The sequence below is a fragment of the Macaca nemestrina genome, chromosome 13 (assembly GCF_043159975.1).
Source record: "Macaca nemestrina isolate mMacNem1 chromosome 13, mMacNem.hap1, whole genome shotgun sequence".
Lineage (NCBI taxonomy): Eukaryota > Metazoa > Chordata > Mammalia > Primates > Cercopithecidae > Macaca > Macaca nemestrina.
Window position 1 is genome coordinate 63,737,130 of NC_092137.1, and position 27,028 is coordinate 63,764,157.

The window sequence follows — 27,028 nt, forward strand, 5'->3', positions numbered from 1 at the left end:
TCCACCAGACTGATGAACAATTTAATAGTATATTACTGTTAAAACTATTATTCTCTAGGAACAGATTTATAATGGTTTAAGAAATTCAAAGCAGAAAATTATTAAACACTTTTAGTGAAATGATTTTAGGAGACCAAAAAAATAAAAGTGAGAAATATATTGAATAGCTGGTAAAACTAAAACTGTATATCTCATACCTTTTAATGTATCCCAAACTAGAGATAGGCACTGTCTGAAAAAAACTTTAAAAGATAATCTTTATCCTGAACCTATGTATAGATTAAGTCTTGATTTGAAAACCATTCTGGGAGGTAGAAGGAAAATGGTGGATAGGAGGCAGGACTAAACTAAAGCTCCCACTCAGACAGACAGAGCAGCACGTGGGGACACATATCATGAACTTTTGCTCCAAGAACTACCACAGGAACTTAACAGAAAAGCCAAAAGAATCCACAGACCCTCTGAATGAAGCAGATTGCTCCTGCAGGCCCTGGGAAACAGCCCCGAAACTGTGAGTGCCCAAAGTGTGAAAGTGGGAAAGGGGGATCATCCACCCCTGAACACACACCCTCAATGGGGAACCTGAACGTCCAGATCACAGGAGAAGGATCTCACTTTACCTGGAGCTGAGACAATTTTAGAGAGCCAAGTGAAACACAAAGGTAGAAGAAGCAGTGGGAAGAGAAACTATGGGCTCTCAGTCCCCACAGAAGCCATTTCTGACTTTTGTCTTGCAGAGGTCCTTGGGAAGCGTTCCCTGGGAAAAGACAACAGGGAGAAAGAAACTTCCAGCTCAACTTTGTAACAATTTCAACCGAATGTGAATGTGAAGTTTGCTGGACAGAACTCAAGGGAGGGGGTGAGTTGGGAGTGCAGACACAGCACAGAAGAGACAAAGAGTGACATTATATAATGATAAAATGACTTGTCCAAGAGGAAAATATCACAATCCTAAACATATATGCACCTAACACTGGAGCTCCCAAATTTATAAAACAACTACTATTAGACGTAAGAAATGAGATAGATAGCAACACAGTAATAGCAAGGGACTTCAATACTCCACTGACAGCACTAGACAGGTCATCAAGACCAAGTCAACAAAGAAACAATGGATTTAAGCTATACCCTAGAAAAAATGGATTTGACAGATATTTACAAAATATTCCATCCAACAACTGCAGAATATACATTCTATTCATCCGCATATGGAACTTTCTCCAAGACAGATCATAGGATAGGCCACAAAACAAGTCTCAGTAAATTTAAGAAAACCGAAATTATATCAAGTACTCTCTCAGACCACAGTAGAATAAAACTCCAAAAGGAACCCTCAGAACCATGCAAATACATGGAAATTAAATAACCTGCTCCTGAATGATTGTTGGGTCAACAATGAAATCAAGCTGGAAATGTAAAAATTATTTGAACTGAACCATAATAGTGACACAGCCTATCAAAACCTCTGGGATACAGCAAAGATGATGCTAAGAGGAAAGTTCATAGCCTTAAATGCATACATCAAAATGTCTGAAAGAGCATAGACAGTCTAAGATCACACCTCAAGGAACTAGAGAAACAAGAACAAACCAAACCCAAACCCAGCAGAAGAAAAGAAATAACAAAGATCAGAGCAGAACTAAATGAAATTGAAACAAACAACAACTACAAAAACACACAAGATAAATGAAACAAAAAGCCAGTTCCTTGAAAAGTTAAATAAAATTGACAGACCGTTGGCAAGATTAACCAAGAAAAGAAGAGAGATGATCAAAATAAGTTCAAAAGGGAGATATTACAACCAATACCACAGAAATAACAACAACAACAAAAAATCATTCAAGCTACTATGAACACCTTTATGCCCATAAACTAGAAAATCTAGAAGAGATGGATCAATTCCTGGAAATACACAACCTTCCTAGATAAAACCAGGAAGAAATAGAAACTCTGAACAGACCAGTAACAGGCAGCAAGATTGAAATGATAATATAAAAAGTTGCCAACAAAAAAAGTCAGGACCAGACAAATTCACAACTGAATTCTATCAGATATTCAAAGAGAATTGTTACCAATCCTATTGACACTATTCCACAAGATAAAGAGGAAATCCTCCCTAAATCATTCTATGAAGCCAGTATCACCCTAATACTAAAACCAGGTAAGGACATAACGAAAAAAAGAAAACTACCGACCAATATCCCTGATGAATATAGATGCAAAAATGCTTAACAAAATACTAGCTAACTGAATCCAACAACATATAACAAGATAATCCACCATGATCAAGTGGGTTTCATACCAGGGATGCAGGAATAATTTAACATACTAAATTCAATAAATGTGATACACCGCATAAACAGAATTAAAAACAAAAATCACATGATCATCTCAATAAATGCAGAAAAAGCATTTGACAAAACCCTCAGCAAAATTGGCATAGAAAGGACACACCTTAATGTAATAAAAGCCATCTATGACAAACCCACAGCCAACATAATACTGAATGGGGAAAGGTTGAAAGCATTTCCCCTGAGAAGTGGAACAAGACAAGGATGCTGACCCTCAACACTTTTATTCAACATAGTACTGGAAGTCCCAGTCAGAGCTGGAACAAGACAAGGATGCTAACTCTCAACACTTCTATTCAACATAGTACTGGAAGTCCCAGTCAGAGCAATCAGACAAGAGCAACACATCAAGGGCATCCAAACGGGTAAAGAGGAAGTCAAGGTGTCACTGTTTGCTGACGATACAATCGTTTACCTTGAAAACCCTAAAGGCTCCTCCAAAAAGCTCCTAGAACTGATAAACTAATTCAGCAAAGCTTCAGAATACAAAATTAATGTACAAAAATCAGTAGCCCTGCCATTATCAGTAGCCTAACAGCTACCAAGCTGAAAATAAAATCAAGAATTCAACCCCTTTTACAATAGCTGCAAAAGAAAAAAAAAATACTTAGAAATATACCTAACCAAGGAGGTGACAGATCTCTACAAGAAAAACTACAAAACACTGCTTAAAGAAATCACAGATCATACAAACAAATGGAAACACATCCTATGCATATAGATGAGTAGAATCAGTATTGTGAAAATGGCCATACTGCCAAAAGCAGTCTACAAATTCAATGTAATTCCCTTCAAATACCACCATCATTCTTTATAGAACTAGAAAAAACAATCCTAAAATTCATATGGAACCAAGAAAGAGCCCACATAGCCAAAGCAAGACTAAGCAAAAAGAACAAATCTGGGGGCATCACATTTCCCAACTTCAAACTATAGTACAAGGCCATAGTTACCAAAACAGCATAGTGCTGGTATAAAAATAGGCACATAGGCCAATGCAATAGAATAGAGAGCCTAGAAATAAACCCAAATACTTACAGCCCACTGATCTCTGACAAAGCAAACAAAAACATACAGTGGGGAAAGGACATCCTATTCAACAAATGGTACTGGGATAATTGGCAAGCCACATGTAGAATGAAACTGGATCCTCATATCTCACCTTATACAAAAATCAACTTAAGATGGATTAAGGACTTATACTTAAGATCTGAAACTATAAAAATTCTAGAAGACAACATTGGAAAAACCCCTCTAGACACTGGCTTAGGCAAGGATTTCATGACCAATAACCCAAAAGCAAATGCAATAAAAACAGATAAATAGCTGGGACCTAATTAAACTAAAGAGCTTTTGCACAGCAAAAGGAACAGTCAGCAGAGTAAACAAACAACCCACAGAGTGAGAGAAAATCTTCACAATCTATACATGTGACAAAGGACTAATATCCAGAATCAACAATGAACTCAAACAAATCAGTAAGAAAAAAAAAACAATCCCATAAAAAAGTGGGCTAAGGACATGAAGGGACAATTTTCAAAAGAAGATATACAAATGGCCAACAAACATGAAAAAATGCTCAACATCCCTAATGATCAGGGAAATGCAAATCAAAACCACAATGTGATACCACCTTACTCCTGCAAGAATGGCCATAATCAAAAAATTTAAAAAATAATAGATTTGGCAGGGATGTGGTGAAAAGGAAACACTTTTACACTGCTGGTGAGAATGTAAACTAGTATAACTACTATGGAAAGCAGTGTGGAGATTCCTTAAATAACTAAAAGTAGAACTACCATTTGATCCAGCAATCCCACTACTGGGTATCTACCCAGATGAAAAGAAGTCATTATACGAAAAAAAATACTTGCCCATGCATGTTTGCAGTAGCACAGTTCGCAATTGCAAAAATATGGAACCAGCCCAAATGCCCATCAATCAACAAGTGAATAAAGAAACTGTGGTAAATATATACCATGGAACACTACTCAGCCATAAAAAAAGGAATGAAATAATGGCATTCACAGCAATTTGGATGGAATTGCAGACCATTATTCTAAGTGAAGTAACTCAGGAATGGAAAACCAGACACTGTATGTTCTCACTCATAAGTGGGAGTTTGCTGTGAGGATGCAAAGGCGTAAGAATGGTTCAATGGACTTTGGGGACTCAGAGGAAAGGGTGGGAGGTGGGTGAGGGATAAAAGACTACAAATAGGATACAGTGAATACTGCTCAGGTGATGGGTGCACCAAAATCTCAGAAATTACCACTAAAGAACTTATTCATGTAACCAACCACCACCTGTTCCCCCAAAAACCTATGGAAATAAAAAACAAAAATAAAATTAAAAAATAAAAACAGGAGAAAAAATAAGTAAAGATCTTGAAAAATAAAATAAACTACTATCCTCCAAAGTAAGAAAGAAAATTATTCTGAATTTATAGGTGGGGGGAATTAGTTTTTAAATGGTACAATGTGCAGATCATTGGACTGACAACATCAACTAAGCTTCAGTATATGATGAAAACTTACAAATCCTCATTGTTTGACACATAGAAAGATCCAACCTCAGATTGCATCCTCTGAAATCTTACGTTGCTGTGGTTGCCTGGCTCATTTTTAAACAATTGCACTTTTTAAAGCAGTAAGGGATGACAACTAAAATAAATTCGCAAATCCTAAATTTATCATTTCTTGGGAGGAAATAATGTACATTAGCAGAAGAGTAGCCAAATTAAAAGACTAAGAGTCCAAATGTGTTAGCATGAAGATGCTGATGAACTTTTTCACTCCTTTTCTAAGAGTTATAGAGCATTATGTTGCGGTCAGCTGACATGTTATCTCTGGAACCACCATACTGGATATGTGCACAAAAGGAGGTCCCTTGGGGAGCCTACTGAAGTGGTTTACTTACTTTATAACTAAGAAAAATTTAACAAAAAATTAACTGAAAGGGCTAAGGGGGTCATTTCCTTATGCTACTAATGTAGCTTAAACATCAACATTTTAATTTATTGTTATAACAGAGATCTTTTGAAATAGAACACACATAGATTTTTAGAAGAACTAGCTAACAGTCTTAACTAGAAACTGAAGAAGTAAACGGATAATGTTAGGAGGTCTCTCAAAGACTTTAAATATGTGAAGACTAACCTAGACCTGTGGGCAGTGTGGAGGTGAAGTTATCTTGTGAAAATATATCACATCAAGCATGTGCTGAGAGTATAAGGTCTGTTTTAGAAATATCTTTATAATCATAGAAATGAAGCACAGAATATAATAGAACAACCAAAAAAGATAAGTCCTGTTAGAAATGTTAAAAGCAGACTCGGGCCGGGCGCGGTGGCTCACACCTGTAATCCCAGCCCTTTGGGAGGCCAAAGTGGGCAGATCATGAGGTCAGGAGTTTGAGACCAGCCTGACCAACAAGGTGAAACTCCGTCTCTACTGAAAATACAAAAATTAGCCAGGCATGGTGACGCACACTTGTGATCCCAGCTACTTGGGAGGCTGAGGCATGAGAATTGCTTCAACCCAGGAGGCGGAGGTTGCAGTGAGCAGGGACCGCGCCATTGCACTCCAGCCTGAGTGACAGAGCAAGACTCCATCTCAAAAAAAAAAGCAGACTCATTAGTACACCAGCCTAATTAACCAATTAGATTACTGTAAATTACAAAAGTAATTTTACATATATTTTATCATGAAAACTCCCTTTCTGAGTTGAATTAATATAATAGTGAGGGACATTCTTCTCCAGACATCCCTTCATCAGACACACACACAAAATTACTATTAAATTAAAATTCATTAAACCCTATCTAAAAAGGATTGTCTATTGGGATGCTCCACTGCATATTTTAAGATGCCCAACATGTTGCAATTTACCCTGTGTGATGGGTAAGGGTGGAGGCCATGAGACATGCCTCTTACTATAGGTGGCAGGCTTGCCCTCCAGTCAAATAATTCTGAGCCTGTTTTTAACGTGAGTAATGGCATTAAAAACTACAAGTTTGAGTTGTACTAAGTTTGAAACTTTCTAGAGCATATTTTGCATTCAAGTTTTAAAATCTGATTGAAATGTACTATTATGCAAATAAGCTATAATTTTTTTAAATTCCATCCTTTTAAATAGTAACCTAAGGCAAATTTAAGTACTATGATTCTAAAAATGCTAATTCACCCTTGTAAAAGATCTCTGAAAAATAAAAATTTATGCCAGTTGAGAAGGTAACTAGTTGCCTCCATGAGTAAAGGTAGACTAGTTTAGACAAAAAACGAGGAAAAACTAGAATCCACAAAAATGATAGTATATATTCAAGTAGTAGAATAAGATCTGTTTATAATTGCTACAAATTTGATGTTGTAGCTTTATGAATAGAGCTATTGGCCTAAACTACAAACAAGAATGATTACACAAAATCACATTGTAAAAAATAATTTAAATTAATATAGGAATATTTGATTCAATATATCAGTTACAATTATTATTTGAACTAATGCAACTTCAATTCCACAGATGACTAATAATTATTCTTTTTATCACAAGTATATTAAATTTTTCTAGACATATAGTACTTTTTAAGCCTATCAGAAAAGCTAAAGCATTTGTCATTATCTTGTAATCAGTGTACACTAATTATTATGTCCTGAATCTACCCATTCAATACTTAGATCATTTGTCCAGGCCTTAACACTACTGTCCAATAGAACTGTCTGAGATGGAAATGTTCTGTATCTGTACTGTCCAATATGATAACATGTGGCTATTGAACACTTAAATGTGGGTAGTGCAACTGAAGAACTAATTTTTTTATTTTATTTAATTATTCAGTCACATATGACTAGTGGCTACCATAGTAAACATCACAGCTTAGAGGGTTCAAAAAGTAGGACCAAATGTCTTGTTATCATAGGTCTAACTGTGTGTAGTTGGCTTGTTGATCTGCGTAAGCAATGATATTCACAAATGCTTACAAGAATAGTATGCCAAAAAGTCTTTTGCCCTGTGGTTTCATCTTCACTCAAAAATATTATTAAATCTATGCCAGCAAACATCTACTACAGCATTCAGACAACTTCAAACAAAAAAATACAATATGAAAAGATTTTTATTAGTGTTTGTATGTCAGTACAACTATACTGATTAATACTGATTAATGAGCCTGGTGGCCTGTGTCAATCTGTCTAATGTTAGCTCTAGAACAAGTAGAACTCAAACTATGAAATAACCACTGCTAAAAAAGTTTTTGTCTATTACCTAACATAACACAAGAATACCAATTACTACATAGTTTTCAGCTCCATTGGTTAAACACTGCAAAGGCTTGTCAAACCATTTTACCTGACAGACATATTTGTTCTTCCATTTGCTCAGCACACACTGACTGTTTTGCATCAGCTCCTGAAGTACAACAGAAAAAGAGAGAGCATAGTTGGCTATACACATTGTCATTATCAGTTAAAGTGCCTCTGATTTGCAAGCAAAAAAAGATCAACATGCCACACAAAGATGCAACTGTTTTGGAACTCATCACTGGACAAAAGCAAAGCTATCATCACCATGAGAGTTGATCCTTTATGAAAATTAAAGCTGTTGAAAGATGTTTTAAAAACAGATTTGTTTGTTGCCATTTTTGAAACTTTTTGAAAGATACCTCCAACTCTTTGAGTGAGTCTCGGAGTTTTTCTGGGCGTCTGTTTTTGAGCGTCCAAGGATAATCTCGTGCTGGCAAATAAAACATGTACTACAGTTAGTTAAACAAGATTTAAAAAGGAAATTCTGCTTAGCAGTGTGCCTTAGGAAGATTAAAATAAAACACCTCTATAATTGAGAGGAAGTGGGCTTCATTTCCATCATCAAATGACAGCCTTTTGAAAGGCTTTGTCATAGGAACAGGATTTTTACCACAAAACAATCTCCCTAATCATAATTTTACGATGACAACCAACAAGGCTTGGAGAATCCCAGGGAAAGTTTGCTAGGCTTGTGAATCAAGTAATTCATGGTAAATGATGTACTCTTTGCTAACTTTTTCATGTAAATAATTAAATGTTGAATCCAAAAGAAATTCTAAATTCTACAAGTAACCTACTCAGACCTAAAAAAAAAAAAAAAAATTATCATGAGTAAATGAATATAATGAGCAAATAAAATGAAAAGAAATAAAAAATAAAACTGTACATAAAAATATATGAAGTTAGGCATTAAAGCTCCACATTTTAAAACTATGGAAAAATCTGAGGGAAATCCAAGTTTTAACAAATTAGGCCCTAATAGTGCTCTTTTTAATTTAAAACAGTTCTCTTTAAAGTATACACCACAATTGAATAATGATAAGCCTTTGTTTTGCTTTAAATAAATTTAATTGAAAGATAAAATTATTTAGTAGAGTCATCATGTTAGCCTAAAATAAATTAAAAATAGTTCTGCTTAAAATAATTTAAATGTTAAACTCATATCTATTTTATCAGAAAAATGAATTCATCTTTGGATTCTCCTCATTAATAATTCCAAACAAGAGTTACATGTGTATTTGTGCTTACATGTGTGTTGCATGTACATATACATATGTAGTATACATAGATACTTAAATTTGAGAGTAGACTTGCTATATATCTTATTTCAGCAAATGAATTTGGGTCTCTAAACAATTTTGATGTAGAACGTATGTGCAAATTTTTAAATCTGTGTTGCAGCTACTAATACATTATTTTTTAAATTAAATGTCAGTTCAACCATTTAAAAAACAAGAGAACAAATGGGATTTTCAGCTCTAGCTATAATCCAAAAAAATCTTAATGTATATTTGATTTATGTCATTAAAACCATATTACATTGTCGCCATAATATATATAACATATACTGGAGATCAGAAAAGACTAGAGTGAATAAAATGCTAATACTGATATTACAAATATTATTTTCTTAAAAATGGGTAAGACATGTTAATTTAGGCAAAGTATGAATAATTAAATGTTACTATCAGAATTTAAGCTTGGTATAATTATCTTAAATATACTAACATATAGTTCATTATGAAAGTTTATGTTTATATAAACATACATTTTATCAAAACTGAATAGAGATTTCAATGGTCTAAATTCGAAAGGCCTGACAAATACAATTGTTACTCATATGTTTATATTTCTAAGTAATGGGAATTTAGGAAATTTGGAGGGAATAATGTTTCCTCTTTGTTCCAGATGAATATTTTATAATACTGAACTTTCCAGTTTTATAATAATTCCAAAAAATATAAAGTAAGCTTACACTCTGCCAGCTTCTGCTTTTCTTCTAAGTTACCATGCTCTGTCGCTGATATTGTAGCAGAAGGGACAGAAAGAAAAAAACAAAAGTAGAATTTATTTTTATTATAATGCCTTACATTTTAATATGTACACGTATAATGTATTATTAACATTACATGCATTATTGAGATTAATAAATTATGCTTAGATTCTAAAAAGACAGTTGAAAAAAAGGCCATAATTTGGATGTTTTCATTTCATAGAGATATTTCCTAAATTTGCAGTGAAAGGGCACAACAGCTGGACCAATATCCTGAGCTTCCAATCTCATCAGATAGGAAAGAGAACTGCAACAGAGCCCAGAACAGAAGCTGCTTCAGTCTGTCATCAGAACCATGAAGTCAGCCTATTAACCACTAAGCTAAGCACACAAGATGCTCACACAAGCCCACTTCAACGGAGACCAAAACAGGAAGTAACTCTAGCTAGAAAGACCTTTTGGCCCATCATAAAACTTCTGGGATTAACAGGATTAATCAGATAAAGAAAATTGATCATTCACTCAGAAATGCCTATTTCAGATATCAGGTGAGGATCCAGGAGGCCAGCATCAGTAGGACCCATGCATTAACAATGCCCTCTACTGGGACACTGATAAATAAACGTGAATAGACTGCCCTGTTATCAGCCTGATCAGCAGGAAAATGAAAATTTTCATGTCCTTCTACAGCATTTTTTCGATACTACTTTATTTTATATAGAACAGATAGATATCAACCTCAGCATTTTTCTAAAGAATTGAACAGACTTTTCTTAAAATTCTAGAATTTATCTAAAGCTCATAAGAAGAGCGTTTTTAATGGTCAGTATTTCATGGTTTAGAATACTTAGTTAATAAAAATTAATTGCACAGAATAGGTACTTTACCTGGTGGATCTTTCTTGTCATAATACTGGTAAATCCCAATGTTTCTATCTATAGAAAGGAAGAAATAACATTAAATTATGATTAAAAAGTCCCCGAGAATAAGAAGCCACGCCATACTATATTAGGGGAAGGGTAGGGAAAAAAGCAGAAACAGTCTCCTTATGTTACTAGAAATAAAATGGCTCAAAAGCATCTGGAGATGAGTTCATGTATTCTAGGGATATGCAGAAACTGGAAAGTTTATCAATCTAATGAGAAAAGATTTACACAAAACTAGAATGGCATGAGAAAAAGATTAGTAAAGAACTGAAATCAAGAAAGACCAAGTTTTCTCTTTCACACATCCTCTTATATTTTTCACAGGGCGCTACCAAAAGGAACTGCCACTAAGCAATGCCAAATGAAATCAGTGGATGGAAGAAAATGCCCTGTTGGATTCTGAGCTGTGGTTTTCTTTTCTCCAATTTAGCTCAAGAGTCTAATTCTTATCCTATGGCATTTGGGAGAAATCCACAGAAGAGAAAGGGAAGATTAGAGGAAGGTTTGGATAAATTATTATCTGAAACTTGTTTAGGCAGGGAAAACCCCTTCTAAACCTAAATTCGGACACTTTGCTGGGGCTACCTAAGAAGCAAAGTTGGGCTTCCCAGATGTCAAGATTCATTTAACCAAGGAATTATTCCAATTTAAATATAAGATAACAAAATAATTTTGTCCATTTTCTTCATATCTATGAATAATAAAATATTTCTTTCATTGAAGGAACATTTGTTTTCTTCCATACAAAATAATTCTCAGTTACTAACATAAGGATAAAGAGTATAGGTGGAAGCAGTACAGGCTGCCCCCTAGTGACTGACTGCTCCAGACTTTCTGAAACTGAATGATAAAACTTCAAAAAAAAGTATTACTGCTATAATTAACTTTTCAAATATAGTCTTTCAAAATAGTCAATTGCGTGTACTTGTTAAAGTTCTATTTTATTCATCATGCCATTAGTAGAGGCATACAATTTTAAAGAATGCAGTTTATGTCTACTGGTTAGACTGAATATATCTAATAAGGATTTATTGTGAAAAATCATGAGTAGGACTTCTTGGATACTGATATTTTAATTGTTGTCCTGGATGGTGATTTTTATGGGTGTTTTCACATTCTGATGGTTCACAACATAATCTTATGATCTTTACACTTTTCAGTACATACATTATACTTCAATAAAAAGGCTATTTTAAAATCTAAGAACCATAGGCACTACATATGCAGACAGTATCTCTATTAAAATATTCCACCCTATAATTATACCCATCATTCCATACATCCAAATATATGCCACAAGTTCTAGAATAGAACTATGAAGATCATAAAGAATCCTGAATTATTTGCACAAGTCTGACCTACTGCATCTGGCCCAGAGTGGGATTGTCAAAACGCAAGCAGAATAAGGAGAGCATCCAGTTAAGAAAACCTGCCCTACAATGGGTGCCGGAGCTGGATGAGGAAGGTGTCCATTCAGAGAGTCAGCCTGACATGGTGTGTTGGAACTCCAGCAGGGTAAGAACATTCTCATGAAGCAACGGCCTGGTGTGGGTATTAGAGGCTAAACAAGGTAAGGAGAACATTTACATATGGGGGCAGCCCAACATGGTATATCAAATCCACATGGGGTGAGAAGGGTATCCATACAGGGGAGGGAGCAGCCACAGAGATAGTGGATTGACTGCAAACAGGGTGACTGATTAAGTAAATAAATAAAAAATAGGGGAGCTCCAGGTTTCCCATTGTCTGAGAAGAAAAATACAAATATGGAAAGGGAGAAAATTAGAATGAACCCTATGGTGGTAGATAGGAATGAGATGTACCAGTGTGAACTCATGGTTTCAATATAGAGAGAGAGATAGATATAGAAATAAATGTGGATGTCAATATGTGTGTATACATACACACATACATTCTGCAAGCTCTGTCCACTAAGAGGGCCTGGGAGCAGCAATACTCCAATAATGAGTGCACCTAAAGCAGAACTTGGCTTCTAGACACCCTTACCCTCTAAAAGGAATAAAGCTCCTTAGAGAAGTGACTGATTCCTAGGCTAGGAAGAGGAAATTACAACATGAGTCTGGAACATTTGTTGTACCAGAAAGAATTAAAGTGCTCCAATTTTGACAGGGACATGTCAAAAAGACACAGAAGCCAGCCTGAAGAGGGTCCCTCTGGCCACATCAGGGACAATTTAAACATCAAAATAAATAATGAAATAAAATAAAATAATGATATGACTATATTATTACAACTGCATAAAGTGGAAAACTTGAATCCACAGAGATAAAATAAATTGATCATATATAATAATATATTTAAAGTGTGATGAGGAACAGAATATTTACATAATTTCAAGGTACTTCCCTGTGAAATACTTATCACAAAGAAAAAAGTAACTTCGCAGTGGAGAAGCCTTGCAGACACTATCTTATCAGGTAATCATGAATATCGTCAGGAAAGGGACAAATTGAAATTATGCACCACCTGATAGGATGCACTGAAATGTATAACCTGAATCTAATTGTGAGGAAATTTCAAATACAACCAAATTTAGGATCATCCTACACAATAACTGGCCTAATATCTTCAAAAATGTTAAGGTCATGAAAGTTTAAAAAAAAAAAGAGAAGAAGGATGAAGGATAACCCAGAATGAAAGATACTAAAGAAACACAGTAACAATGCAATGTGTCACTGTAACAAAATCCTTTTCCTAAAAAAAGAACAATGATGGGACAATTGGTGAACTGGTCCATTTAGACTGAAGTACATCATTATTAATTTCCTGATTTCAATGGCTATACAGTAATGCAGGACAAAATCCTTTTTGTAGGACATATACATGAATGTATTTGGGGTGATAAAGCATCAGGCTACAACTCTCAAATGGTTCAAGAAAAAAAGTTCTCTGTACTGACAATTTTTCTGTAAGTTTGTGATTATTTCAAACATTTTAAAAATAAACATCGAGCATAATGACAGCACATTAACAGGGTTACTAATTTAGTCTAGATAGCAGGAAAGGCTTCTCTAAATGACTTAACAAAGCTGAGCCCTAAAGAAGTAGGATTCACAAAAGGTTAAACAGAAGAATGTCCCAATAGAGAGAACGGGTAGGCCCTGCAAAAATGCAGTTGGGGTTGAAGACTATTCCCATGGGGCTACTGTGCACCACTGTGTGATTCTTCTCTAAAAACCATTCACTGACTCAGAATAGAAGGAACAGGGACAGAAAACTTGAGGACACACGGAGGGGTAGGGAAGGCATTTGCTGGGCATGAACAGAAGACGAGGGGTAAAAGGAGATCAAGATGGAATAGCTCAGACTTCCAACTATGGGGTCCAAGATGGGTAGGAAGATAAGTGAAGAAGTCCCAATGGACTAGGAGAATGTCAAGCGATTAAAAGACTGACCATCTTGAAGAAGCATAAAACCTAGATATATGAGAATAAGGGAAAAAGATGAAAAATGGGGAATTATGATTAGAAAAGAAAACATTTCAATTAAAGATTTCCACCAGCAGTAAAATAAGTTCACTTTGGGATTTCTTTTTTCTATTTTCTGAGATTTCTTTACACTTTTGAATTTTGAATTTTTTTCTGCAACGTATTTTTAATTTCCAAGAGATTTGTATAATTTCAAATGTTTTCTGAAGCTTCTGTTTTTGTTTCTTGCTTCATGGATTTAGTATTTTTCCTTAGGTCTCTGTTGTACTTTTTTCCCCCCTTCCTACATTATCTCTGTTTCTTCAGAGATCCATTCACCTATTCATTTTGTTTTATTTCCTGTTGAAGATATTCCTCAAATATCTGGTGATCCTTAGTTCTCTGTTTGTATTTACAAGTGAGGCACTAAAAAACTGATTGGAAGCCCTGTGTAGACAAATAGAACTTGCCAACTGGTGAGCTTCACTGATCAGGCAAGGACCAGGGTATTTCACCAAAGAATTCCCTCAAACATCTATGTACAAAGGTCTTCTTTCTAGGGTCATTCAGTCATTCCAGAGAGGAATACCTCAAGCTCCTTCTTTCTTGGAAAGTGTACAAATAGGTATGACATTCTCAGAACCAAGTGGGATTAAGAAGACCTCACCCATAAGTATGTAGGCTTCCTTCCATTTCATGCCTGTTTTCTGTTCAGCAGGTCTTCCACTGCCCCTGGTGTTCCCAACTTTAGAGCCTCCTTAATTAAATATTTCCACAGCATGAAAGGTATCTCACAAGTTCTTCTGCAAACTTTCACGTCCCTTTACTGTCGCTCTCATGATACATACCATCTTCTACAATATCTGGCTCCTCAAATTTCTGTATCTTTCCAGAATTTTGAGTCATAAATTGGCTGTCACCGGAACTCTCCTCTGCAGGCAATTTATATTCAGGTTTTACAGCTCTGCTAATTCCTCTTTCCCTCCCATCTTCCAAAATTTGTCCAATTTCAGTTGTCCCCTCTCTCGAAAGGGTTTATGCTTTCTTTATTTGTATTCCTTTATTGGCATTTTAGAAGAGTTTTAGGAGGAAGCAAATGAATGTTAAATCTACTTTAACTGAAATTTCAATCTATTTACATTTTAAAGCAGATAAACTTGATGAAACTATCACAATCATCCTTAATTCTATATTTGATATGAAGAAACAATACTTTGTAAGGTAAACCATTTTCTTAATAATGATGCTTAAGTGATACAAATAATATTCTTCTCCTAAATACAAGTGTTACTTTGTATAATTAAAGATTTTTTAAAAGATATTTCTTATAAAGTATACTACATCCTATGTTAATAAGCATTATTAAAACACACATATTATTCTCCCCCCCAAAAATGTGAAAAACAAAGAACATGAAAATAATTGTACATCTTAGCTATAAGTTTGAAATGTTATTTTAATATCAAATAGAAATGCCTTTACCATTAGCTATCCTGTACATATTTATGAATATAAATGTTATTATGAAGAATCCCAGAAAAAAAATTGAACATGTGTGTATCTTGACAGAACAAACATTAAGCCAATAAGATTAATTTTCAAAACTGAAAACCTAACTCAAGCTATAAATATTAAGTTAGTAAGAGTAATTAAAAGGAATTATTTTCCATTAACCAGTTTTTCATTAAGAATAAAGAAAGAATGCAACTCCAGCTGGAGAATTCAGACTCTAACCTTTGCTAGTACTTATTTATAATGGTGTAACATATTTGAAAAATATTGAAATTAATCCAGAGCTCATTTACCCGCAATGTGTAAGGTATTCTTCAAAGACCACAGGTGCAGTTCAGTCAAGCAGAAAGACATCTGATGGCAGAAGGAATCTCTGTCCTGTTTAAAAAATAATTAAAAAGAAGTGCCAATTAATTATCTTCTATTGCCAATAAAACCAAGATACCTTAAAAATAGTAAAAAGAATCATTCACCATAACTGTTATTTGAAATATGGTCCATTAGAATAAACATGCTCTAGTGTATCCTTGGTTAACCATCCAGAAATAAACTCTAGAAAGAGGAAAAATACACTCCTTTTCCTGGATTTAGTATGTCATCACATTGAGAAATGTGGTAAGAAGAATATATATAGTATTTAGGTTTTCAATAGCATATGTTTGGTTAAGGCTCTGAGTATATTTAGAATTATTTAGTATTTAAGCATTTTTTTTAAGTTTTATTTTTAAGGAAAGGAAACATCTGTTGGTAGTTATTAAGTACAAGCACATTTTGTGGTACATCTTTGGTATATAAAGCAAATATTTACAACATCCTACATACAAACAGGCTAATTAAAGTGAAATTTGCAAGGTAAATGGTATATAGTTACTATTATAAGAAACATAATTACTTAAAAGTAAACTCTGAAACCACATTAGCATTCAGCTTAGTATGTTAATCTGCATGTCATGATGGATCCAGATATTTTATTCTGTGGGGTTTTTTTTTGAAAAAACAAGATGGTAATAATATACATCTTGTATTCCCCCTAGCAGGGGCTAGGGATGGACACTATCAATACTTTTCTTTTTAATCAAATACTACCTCATCGATTTAGACTGATTGGGAGAAGGCTAGTCTGCATTAGAAAAAAGGTCAACATTTTACAAATGTTTGAAAGGAATTTATGTAATTTTCAAATGTTTGCTTGGAAATACATATAGTACTACACTGTATTTATGTTATACTACATATTAGAAATACATACAATAACTTCAACTATGGACATTTTATTTATAGAATCATGAAAGAAATGTTCTTTCCAGTAAACTTCTGAATGATGAAGCTTGAAAAATATTTTAAGACATTTTAATGGAGGAAATATCCTTCAGCTTCTTTAACATTAGGAGTGACTAAAAATATTTCCCATAGTATCCATATGGTTGATAATCCGAAATAATTTCAGACATAGTACAAACTTCCTTGGCCTGCCCTTCATCCTTACATTTATGTGACCTCAATGCACTTACAATCAAGAAACAGATGCATGTTGAACTAATGCGATACAGTATGCTACGGACTGAAACAGCAGAGTGAAAAATGTGGCAGCACAGAAGAGGGGCCCAATCCTGACTGAACAGCTGGGCTGTGAGAAAGCTCAGAGAAGTTGTTAAATGTTAGTGGGTCCTCAAAGAAGGATAGGATTTCACCAGATGATGATGATGATGATGATGATGATGATGATGATGATGATGATGATGGAGAAAAAGATGAGGAAGAAAATGATGGTGATAACAACAGACAACACTTACTTGTTCTGAATATTTTACATGTATTAACTCTCTTAATCCTCATAGCTACTCTTTGAGGTAGTACCATCAGTATTCCTATAATGAGGAAACTGAGGCACAGAGTGGTCACATAGCAAGCAGGTGGTGAAGGCTTTGGATCTACACAGACTAGCTCCAGAGTCTGTTTGCAACCACAGTATTCTACTGTATTGGGGTAGACAGAGTTATGGAAGGGAGTATATATAGTATATATAGCATGACCCGGTCGGGTGCAGTGGCTCATGCCTGTAATCCCAGCACTTTGGGAGGCCGAGGTGGATGGATCACGAGGTCGGGAGATCAAGACCAGCCTGGTCAACATGGCAAAACTCCGTCTCTACTAAAAATACAAAAAATTAGCCGGGCATGGTGGCGGGCGCCTGTAGTTCCAGCTACTAGGGAGGCTGAGGCAGGAGAATGGCGAGAACCCGGGAGGCGGAGCTTGCTGTGAGCTGAGATCGCGCCACTGCACTCCAGCCTGGGCAACAGAGAAAGACTCCATCTCAAAAAAAAAAAAGAGATGGCATGACCCAAGGATGAAAGTAGATTAAGGTGCACAGTGGATAGTGATAGAAAGGTGAAGCTAGAAAGGGTAAGGAGGAAACAGGCTACAATAGTAAATTCTGGGTTGATCTGAATTTACTTTCTTCCATGCATTAAATGCCTTTAAAGGTAAGAGATGAAATAAGGAATCCCTCAATCCCCAGATCTGCCCTGCTGTGCCTAAATGCTGGCTGCCATTGTATACAGGTTTGGAGTTGGAAAGCTAGTGGACTGCATTACTAAGAGAAAGAATGCAGTTCATTATCAGCAAGCAGTAGAGAAAAAGGGATATTAAGCTAGTTACTAATTTTTCAGTTAAACTGAGTATTATCTTTCAGAGTTGTCACTTTGGAAGTGACTCTAGTGAGCCTACTATTACTGAAAATGTTTCCAATGCAGTGTTCTTTGGAATTGCTTTCAGTTAGTTTTATGAGGCTAATTTTAGAATTGTCATCTTACAGTTAAGCTTTTTTCTTAACTAAAATACTTACCGTATTAGAATATGTAAACTGCAGCCTTTTCATTTGGAAATGTGAGGTCTGGAATGTTTGTTTTAAAATATCAGTTAATGAATTAAATATTTATTTTTCATCTATTTAGCTTAATGTGTAGATTCTAGAATCTGCCTGCCTGTTTTCTTATTCTAATTTCTCAGCTTAGTAGCTAACTTGGACAAATTACCTAACTTCTCTATTTCTAAGAGTCCCCAGCTATAAAATGGGTATAATAAAGTACCTACATCAGGACTGCTTTCAGGATACACTTACTCAATTACCTTAACACTGCAGTTGCTGCTTGCTGTTACTCAGTATATCTATCACTATGCAAATTTGTATGGAAAAAAATAAAACAATAAATATGATCTCTGACCTTATGTGGTAATCTCACAGTATGAAATAAATAACTACTAAGTACAATAGGCGGTTTATGAAGGAAAAACATCCAGATGTGGAGAAGTTACTATACAAGAGAAGGTATTTGAATTAGGACATGCAAATGGGTTAATATTCCATTGCAAGTAAGAAAGAAAAGAGATGGTAAAACATGTGTATACTTCCTCTGACATTCAGCATCAAAAGTCACCAACTTCTATACTATACTAGAAAAATAAGTTATATTCCTCAATTTAGTTTTTATTCAGATACCAGTAATACTAATTTATGACAACTTGCATAAGACAAGGCTGAAGTTTAGCTGTTTGTTGCTATATAAAAAGTCTTATCATGTAAATTAAATACAGATAAAATTTTATAGATAAAACCAAAAGACTGCACCTTTACTTACACATCAAAAGAAGATAACACTTGAAATTCTGTATTTCAGTTTAAATCAATTTAGTAATAATTTGTCAAAACTTTCTCCTGATAACAGAAATGGAGAGTGTAGTGTAGTTTTCATTATAATCTACACTGGCTATTTCTAAGAGGCAGAAAAACACCTTTTACTTGAAAAACTGATAGGTCCACTCCCCATATCTTCATTAAGTTCGAAAGTCCTAAATTAATCAAAAATTATAGTGTTTCAAGGAGAATAAGCAAAATGAGATCTGTGAAGAGCTTCAAAGCCAAGAGTCAAGCCATTAATTCTCTACATTTGAACACGGGAAATCCTGAGCATAGTACAGTATAGAGTCTATGACCTGGACTTGTCTTCCAGCTCAGCACCCACGATCCATATGTAGGTCCAATGGTGGTGGGAAGACTGAGAAAAATATACAAGATATTTCTTAAAATGCTCTGATGTACAAACAACACTGTTCTAGTTTCCCATTAAAAAGCACAGGACGAAAGAAGGAGAGAGACATTCTCCTCCTACTTATTAAAGGACCCCTTTGTGGCCCCACAAGGGACCTATCATATAAGGATGGGGAAGCTGGCCAGGCGCGGTGGCTCACACCTGCAATCCCAGCACTTTGGGAGGCCAAGGCAGATGGATCACTTGAGGCCAAGAGTTCGAGACCAGCCTGACCAACATGGCAAAACCCAATCTCTACTAAAAATACAAAAATTAGCTGGGCATGGTGGCACACACCTGTAATCCCAGCTACTTGGGAGGCTGAGGCAGAAGAATCTCTGGAACCCGGGAGGCAAAGGTTGCAGTGAGTCAAGATCATGCCACTGCACTCCAGCCTAGGCGACAGAGTGAGACTCCACCTCAAAAAAAAAAAAAGAATGGAGAAGTGGCTGCAGGAAGTGGTGTGCAGCAGAAAGTAAGCAGGAATGGTGAATGTGGTGGTATCCAGACAAAGCAGAATCTGTATCCAGCAAAAGCAGACATGGGTGGTCAAGGAGTGGCCTGTATCATCTGAAGAAATAGCAGCAATAATTAGCAAGTAGTGGGTTCATGGATGAGAAGAAAATGGCCAATGTCCATTAGTAGATGACTGGACTGGTTTATCAACAAAATGTCACAACTCTTGTGGATTCCCCAAGATCTGTGTGATTAAGGAGGGAGCTTTGCAAGTGGTCATGCATTAGCGGGGGAGTGGGGAGAAGACAGTCAAATGTGGGTTATTCATCCTCCTTTTTTCCTTAACTTCAAATATCTCCCAAGAAGATCAGGTAAAACTAAAGAAAATTAATGGAGTAAATAAAACAAGTGTGTAAAAATCTATAATAATAAGTAGATGGGCAAGGTGGGAGAGGACCAAATCAATATCCTTTTTAGTCTTCAAGCTTTATATGTCCTGCAGGTTTTTTTAAAGGACACAAGCTTTTTAAAGACCTCTAAACATCTTGAATCTTACTCAAGTGTGCCACCAGTTAAAAACAATGCTGGTAATTTCCTGGTTTGAAAAATCTGCCTGGAGGAAGTAGTCAAGACTAAGCTTGTATTATTCAAATATTGTATTTGTGTATAAATATTTGTTTTGCAACCCCATCACAAAGTAGGCAAAGGATAGGAACAGACATTTCTCAAAAGAAGACATTCATACAGCCAACAGACACATGAAAAAATGCTCATCATCACTGGCCATCAGAGAAATGCAAATCAAAACCACAATGAGATACCATCTCACACTAGTTAGAATGGCAGTCACTAAAAAGACAGGAAACAACAGGTTCTGGAGAGGATGTGGAGAAATAGGAACACTTTTACACTGTTGGTGGGATTGTAAACTAGTTCAACCATTATGGAAAACAGTATGGCGATTCCTCAAGGATCTAGAACTAGAAGTACCATTTGACCCAGCCATCCCATTACTGGATATATACCCAAAGGATTATAAATCATGCTGCTATAAAGACACATGCACACATATGTTTATTGCGGCACTATTCACAATAGCAAAGACTTGGAATCAACCCAAATGTCCATCAGTGACAGACTGGATTAAGAAAATGTGGCACATATACACCATGGAATACTATGCAGTCATAAAAAAGGATGAGTTTGTGTCCTTTGTAGGGACATGGATGCAGCTGGAAACCATCATTCTCAGCAAACTATCACAAGAACAGAAAACCAAGCACCGCATGTTCTCACTCATAGGTGGGAACTGAACAATGAGATCACCTGGACTCGGGAAGGGGAACATCACACACCGGGGCCTATCATTGGGAGGGGGGAGGGGGGAGGGGGGAGGGATTGCACTGGGAGTTATACCTGATATAAATGACCTGTTGATGGGTGCTGACGAGTTGATGAGTGCAGCACACCAACATGGCACAACTATACATATGTAACAAACCTGCACGTTATGCACATGTACCCTAGAACTTAAAGTATAATAATAATAAAAAATAAAAAATAAAAATAAAAAAAAATAGTTGTTTTGAAGGAGAGAAGAAAAGAATTTCAGAGGAATGCTGAGTTCTGCATTTTCAGAAGTGGGTGTGGGCAGGGATTAAAAAGGTAGTGAAATAGTCAGGGGGCATCTACCAAAGTAAGCTGAGCAATGCTGCCCCACTTAGTGCCCTTGTACATTTCTCTGATCAATAAAACCCAATGTACATGGCATAGAACTGTAATAAAAGTAGCTGTATTGGGAGAAATGAATGAAAGAATGAATGAATAAAACATATAGCAAGTTGTCCAACTATTTAATATTGAATAGGAAAAAAGAATTATCCAAATGAAAATAGTAGAATGAAAAACCCAAACAAAAAAATCACCCATAATGTAACTTCATTTATTTTTAAACACCTTTTTAACTTTTACAATTTGCTCTTTAATTATATAAGGCTGTTGATGACAGTCTCAGAAGGCCACTTTGAATCCAAGCTTCCTACATGAGACAATAAACAGCATGACTTAAATTAAGCTTCACGTACGTTTAGGACGGCTGCTCTTTTTTATACAGGGGGCAATCTATGATTGCCCAAATTTTGAGGACAGAGATGTGAGACTCCTAGAAAGCCCCTTTTCACTTTCTACTTACATCCTTAAAAATTTTCAGTGTTTAATACCTTCACTCCAATTTGGGTTACATTAGAGTAAATTAATGTTTATTTGTCTTAAGAATAATTTTACCATATAGACTAAATTTTGAGAAAGTAATATGCAAAATAGAAATAGTTTCACTAGTATACTGTTGATAATCTCCTTTTGAAAAATAAAATATATGTTTTAGAAGTAGAGATTACTTGCCACTGAATAAATCTGCAAAATACCTGTACTCTCCCCAGGGTAAAGTATGCTATGCAGTTCCCCAGTTTAAGTCAGCTATTTTGGTAGCCATGGGAAGGACAGGAAGCTTGAGGGCAAAGAAAATCCAAATGTGAAACATGATAGCAAAGAAAGAATTAAGAAATAGAAGACATTGCTGTAGTTATAACAAGGATAAATCATAGCATGGCATCAATAAGACATTTAACATGGATGTATATCAGCAGAAGACTGCAAAGAACCTAAGGTAAATAAGGAGACCTCAAGCTTAGACTAACCTATTGTACCCAAAGAATGGAGTACTAGAAACAATGGCTCATTTGTACCTCACAGGACCTTATGAGATTTAAATACCAATTAAATATCACAAACACTTTGAGCACTTTATGTATATGTTTACTGAGTCACAGATACAAAGTTTTATAGAATGGGCCTCTACTATCAAACACCATATAATCAGGGTAGCAGATAAAATAATCACAAAAACAATATGAAGTGTGTGGTAAGTGCTAATTTGGTAACATAAACAAAGGGCTAGGGGGGTTCAAAGGGCATTTGAGGATTGTCAGATTTTGCTAGAGGGAGATAGATAAAAAGGAGGGAACAATACCCAAAAGTATAAATTAGAAAGATGCAAGGCTTATTTGAGGAATAATAAACAATCTGATTTGGTGCACAGGTAGAAGAGATAAATCAGGGCCATAATAAGGAAGGGTTTGCCAAGCTCAGGAATTAGGACTTTATATTTGCTAGGTAGCTAACTAGGAGTAAGGAAGTTTCTAATCTGGGAAGGTATTTTTAAAAAGAATAACCAATAGATCAGAATTGTTGTTGGAAGATTAACTGGTAGGTAAAATATTGAAGGAGTGAAGGAAAGTTTGATACAAGTGACCTGTTAGAAAGGTATTAAAGGAACAGATAACACTAATATTCAGTAACAAAGACCTGAATTGGGATGGTGGCAGCTGGAATATAACGAAAGAAAGGGATTAAGTGATCTTTTGAAGAAAGAATCAACAGCATATGGGCACCGGTAAGGGAGTAAGAGAAAAGAATCTGGAGTGACCATCAATGGATGGGGATCTGGTTACTGCCCATATAGTGCCCCTTGCCTTGACCATGCCTTCACTGAACAGGCATGCCTGCATCATCATGTGCCCAGTAAATGGGTGCCAGTGCATTCCATCTGTTCACAATGACTGCCTCAACTACTCAACCCACACACCTCAATGTTCCTAGCTACTAACCTGGCTACGTGGTCTCCTATTTTACTTCTACCTTGCCCCTCAGTTTGTAACTCTGGCTCTTCTTCTTAAACTGTGATTCAACTTCTTCATCCTGTCAAAGAACCCATGAATACTATTCTTCTTCGCCACACCTAGTTCCCAGGAACCCCTTACCCAGACTTATTCCCACCTAGTTGATCCTAGTTTCAAGGGCAGGACTTGGATTGAAACACACATAGAAACAGGTTAGTCTAGAAGAAGAGCAAGTTTTGTTAATAAGTTGAATTTTAGACTCAGTGGGAGATAAAGGTACAAGGAAGTGCTCTGGGTAGATATGCCTAGCTGGTAGCTAGAAATACAGAAGAGAGGCCTGGACTACATAAAAACTGCTTTGGAATTTTCTAAATAGAGAGTAAAGCCATTGAGTAAGATCACAGAAGAAACATAAAGTCAAAGATAGATAGTCTGGTAATTCTCCAATAAAGAGTCAATTTAAAAGGCAGACTAAGATAATACAGTGTCAAGAAAGCCTCGAAAGAGAAAATGGGGTGTGTGTGTGTGTGTGTGTGTCTGTGTGTGTGTGTCTGTGTCTGTGTGTGTGTGTGAAGTGGTTATACAGGGATCAAACTTGTTGGTTCTGAATTTTAATGTAGAGATGACCTCAATATGATTTAATGAGAAGTAATGTTTTATCAAGTACATACAAATTAAGTCTGCTAAAGGTGTGGTTCTATTGTTCTGAATGCTGGGCTGTAAGCCAAAAATGCCTTCATTCTAATCCTGCTATGACAAACTGACTCCAAATCATTTAACTTCTACCTCAATTTCCCCACCTGCAAAAATAGGGATAATGATATTGACCTACATTTGTAAGGGTGTTGTAAGGATTAACTAGTATTATATAATGCTTTGAAGATGAAAAGTGCTCAGCATTATTAGTGAGTATTACATAACTACTTGTCTATAATACCAAAAATGTTATCCTTTAATTTTAGGCAAATAGCAATTATCAAATAAATGTTCTAACTCCCTTAGTGATATTTACCTTCTAATGTTATTATTAAATTTATTATTAAATGTGTATCTAGATCTCTTTTACAAGTGTCATCTCATGGTATATAAAGTTCTAAATCAGTTCAGAAGCCTAGGACACTTTTTCAACCTAAATATTAAGTGTAAGTATTCAGGACATATTTATTTGAAAATGAGCAACTACTGCAAGTATTCAATAAATACCAAAGGTAATATTTTTAATTATAAAATTTCAGATTTAACAAATAACACTAAGCAACTAAATAGAAGCAAAATGCAAAAGCACAAAGCATTATGTTAAAAATACTGTCTAAGTCCCTATTTTTAAAACAAGCTTTATAACCTCAAAGTGTGCAAAAAATGAAGACAGAAAGCCAGGTGCAGAGGCTCACATCTATAATCCAAGGACTTTAGGAGGCCAAGGTAGAAGGATTGCTCTAAGTCAGGAGATCAAGATCAGCCTGAGCAACATAGTAAGACCCTGTCTCTACAAAAAATAAATAAAAATTAGGCAGGTATGGTGGCACTTGCTTGTATACCTAGCTACTCAGGAGGTTGAGAGAGGAGGATGGCTCAAGCCTAGGAGTTGGAGAGTGCAATGAGCTATGATCCTGCCACTGCACTCCAGCCTAGGTGACAGAGCAAGACCAAGTCTCAAAAAAAAAAAAAAAAAAAAAAAAAAAAAAATCCCTTTTAAATGCATTAGGCCTCTGTGTGGTCTTTTGTTTGTTTCTTTCTTTTTTGGAGATGGAGTTTCACTCTTGTCAGCCAGGCAGGAGTGCAGTGGCGCGATCTCAGCTCACTGCAACTTCCACCTCCCAGTTTCAAGCGATTCTCCTGCCTCAGTCTCCCAAGTAGCTGGGATTACAGGTGTGAGCCACCACATCAGGTTAATTTTGTATTTTTAATAGAGACAGCATTTCACCATGTTGGCCAGGCTGGTCTCAAACTCCTGACCTCAGGTAATCTGCCAGCCTCAGTTTCCCAAAGTGCTGGAATTACAGGTGTGAGCCACCAGGCCCAACAGGTCTTTTGTTTCTTTCAGGTTTTAACATTACAATAGTAACACGTACTTATTGTTTTTTAAAAAATGCAAACATACAGAAGTATTTGATGTAAAAATTAATGTGTTCTCCTCCAAGCTGCCCTCCTCACTCTGAAGGAAGCCACTGCACAGTGTGGCATGTGGCCTTCCAGACTTTCTAAATGTACTTACAACACATGCACACCCATACTGACTTGTTTGTTTTGCGTTTTCATAAAGATAAAATTTTTTTTAGATATACAATTTGCTTTGTTCACTGAACACCACATCATGGATACTCTGTTAGCATAAACAGATAGATCTACCTAAGTTTTTAATAGCCACAATATGTTCAATTGAATAGTGACCATAATTGACTTATCCATTCTCTTAATAAACAATCTGTTTCTAATTTTTGCCTTACAAATAATATAACCATGAAAATATACATGCACACTTTACATTTTGATAGGTATTGCCAAATTAGCCTCCAAAATGATTGGTAAATTTACATTTCCACCCATAACATGACTGTACTTTTTCTAATATCCTCAACAGCATGCAGCACTATCCAAGTTTTAAGTTGTTGCCAACCTGGTAGGTGAAAATTTATCTTGTAATTTTAAGTTTCATTTTTCCATTCATTAATGAAACCAAATATCTTTTTATGGATTTTTAAAACAATTTGTTCCCTCTATAAATTACCTGTTCCTATATTTTGCTCATCTTTCTATTAAGTTCCTTATCCCTATGTGTGTATGAATAATATTAATTCTTTGTTATGAAGTTTGTGCATGTTTAGTCATTTAAAATTTTTTTCACTAACATTATATATGAAGAAAATAAGAGAATGTAGAAACGGATTTAAAAAAAAAAACTGGGCATAATATAAAAAGCTCTTTAAACTCAATTAAGCTAGTGCTATGCAAAGTGCCAAAGAGATTTAGACCCCAGCCAGACTGTGGTTCTTCACAGCTGCTAACCACTGGTCAGACGATGCTATTTCAACATGAAGCAAAAGGTGACAGATTTCTATGTTCCAAGATAATCTGTGCATCATTCTTACTAAAAGCGGTTAGAACAAATTCTATGCCTAGAAAGAAAAGTGGGAATCACTTCACTTTCCTCAAAGAAATTGTGGCAAAAATCTTTAAAAATCTTCTGTTATAGTTAAATTTGGAAAATATTTCTCTAGGGCATTGTTCAAACGGTTTAATTCACTTAATCAAATAGATCTTGTCAATTTAACATTTTCCATATTATAAGCAGTTTTG

General features: G+C 35.5%; 1 protein-coding gene across 20 annotated transcripts in view; it reads right to left on the minus strand.

Annotated features, from left to right (window-relative positions):
- WDPC (WD repeat containing planar cell polarity effector) overlaps positions 1-27,028 on the minus strand; it is a 675,061-nt gene that overhangs the window by 368,594 nt on the left and 279,439 nt on the right. For all 20 annotated transcript variants that reach the window (XR_011611802.1, XR_011611803.1, XR_011611798.1 and 17 more), the window contains 5 exons: positions 15,804-15,888; positions 10,532-10,579; positions 9,627-9,671; positions 8,011-8,081; positions 7,698-7,757 (listed from right to left, as the gene is read on the minus strand). Coding sequence is in view for 13 of the 20 variants with exons in the window: in XM_071076813.1 (XP_070932914.1) it covers positions 7,698-7,757; positions 8,011-8,081; positions 9,627-9,671; positions 10,532-10,579; positions 15,804-15,864 (285 nt within the window). In the remaining 7 variants the exon portion in view is untranslated. The remainder of the gene's footprint in view (positions 1-7,697; positions 7,758-8,010; positions 8,082-9,626; positions 9,672-10,531; positions 10,580-15,803; positions 15,889-27,028) is intronic.